This window comes from Cebus imitator, unplaced genomic scaffold, assembly GCF_001604975.1.
Source record: "Cebus imitator isolate Cc_AM_T3 unplaced genomic scaffold, Cebus_imitator-1.0 Scaffold318, whole genome shotgun sequence".
Taxonomy (NCBI): Eukaryota; Metazoa; Chordata; class Mammalia; order Primates; family Cebidae; genus Cebus; species Cebus imitator.
The window spans coordinates 2,145,770-2,146,985 of NW_016107633.1; the positions used below are offsets into that span (position 1 = coordinate 2,145,770).

Sequence of the window (1,216 nt, forward strand, 5' to 3'; positions counted from 1 at the left end):
ACAAAAATTCGCAGCACATGGTGGCGCATGCTCGTAACCCCAGCTACTTGGGAGGCTGAGCCTGGGAGGTGGAGGTTGCAGTGAGCCGAGGTCGCAACATTGCACTCCAGCCTGGGCAATGGGAGTGAAACTCTGTTTTTTTAAAACAAACAAACAAACAAAATCTATGGCCAGGCGCGGTAGCTGACACCTGTTATCCCAGTACTTTGGGAGGTTGAGGCAGGTGCATCACCTGAGGTCAGGAGTTTGAGACCAGCCTGGCCAATATAGTGAAACTCTGTCTTCTACTAAAAATATAACAATTAGCTGGACATTGTGGTGGGCGCCTGTAATCCCAGCTGCTTGGGAGGCTGAGACAGGAGAATCGCTTGAACCCAGGAGGTGGAGGTTGCAGTGAGTAAAGATTGTGCCACTGTACTCCAGCCTGTACTACACAGTGGGACTCTGTATTTAAAAAGAAAAAAAAAATTGCATAAAATTAAGAAAATAAATTCTGCCCCTTTGAAAATTGCTACAGTGTTCAATCTCCTGTAAGTTTTTCTTCATTCTGCCTTTTTAAAAAATGGGGTCGCAATTGACATATGCACATATATGGTTTTCAGTCACATTTTATAGTATCTGACCTCATTTGTCTTAAAGGATTTTATCCTGGAACATTACAGTGAAGATGGCTATTTATATGAAGATGAAATCGCAGATCTTATGGATCTGAGACAAGTAAGTTCTTGTGTGCAGCAGAGAGGGGAGGGTGGCTCTTCTGAGTCTTCAGGACACCCCATTATTGCATGCTTGTGAATTGCAGGTGGATGGAGGTGATGGTTGGGGGGTGCTGGAATTGCCCATTCCACTTGCTGCATAAGAAATCCGCAGAATTCTTCCCATGAAAAAGCAAACTGATAGTGGAAAAAAAAAGAAAAGAAAACCATGGAAGGGGCTGGGCACGGTGGCTCACACGTGTAATCCCAGCACTTTGGGAGGCCGAGGTGGGCGGATCATGAGGTCAGGAGTTCGAGACTAGCCTGGGCAACATGGTGAAACCCCGTCTGTACTAAAATACAAAAAATTAGCTGAGTGTGGTGGCGGACGCCTGTAATCCCAGCTACTCAGGAGGCTGAGGTGGGAGAATTGGTTGAACCCAGGAGGCAGAGGTTACAGAGAGCCAAGATTGTACCACTGCACTCCAGCCTGGGCGACAGAGCAAGACTCTGTCTCAAAA

The 1,216-nt window shown here is 46.5% G+C and overlaps 1 protein-coding gene across 1 annotated transcript in view; it reads left to right on the forward strand.

The window, feature by feature from the left end:
* RHPN2 (rhophilin Rho GTPase binding protein 2) overlaps positions 1–1,216 on the forward strand; it is an 81,206-nt gene that overhangs the window by 45,874 nt on the left and 34,116 nt on the right. The window contains exon 5 of the mRNA XM_017504248.2: positions 640–717. Within this exon, the coding sequence (XP_017359737.1) occupies positions 640–717 (78 nt within the window). The remainder of the gene's footprint in view (positions 1–639; positions 718–1,216) is intronic.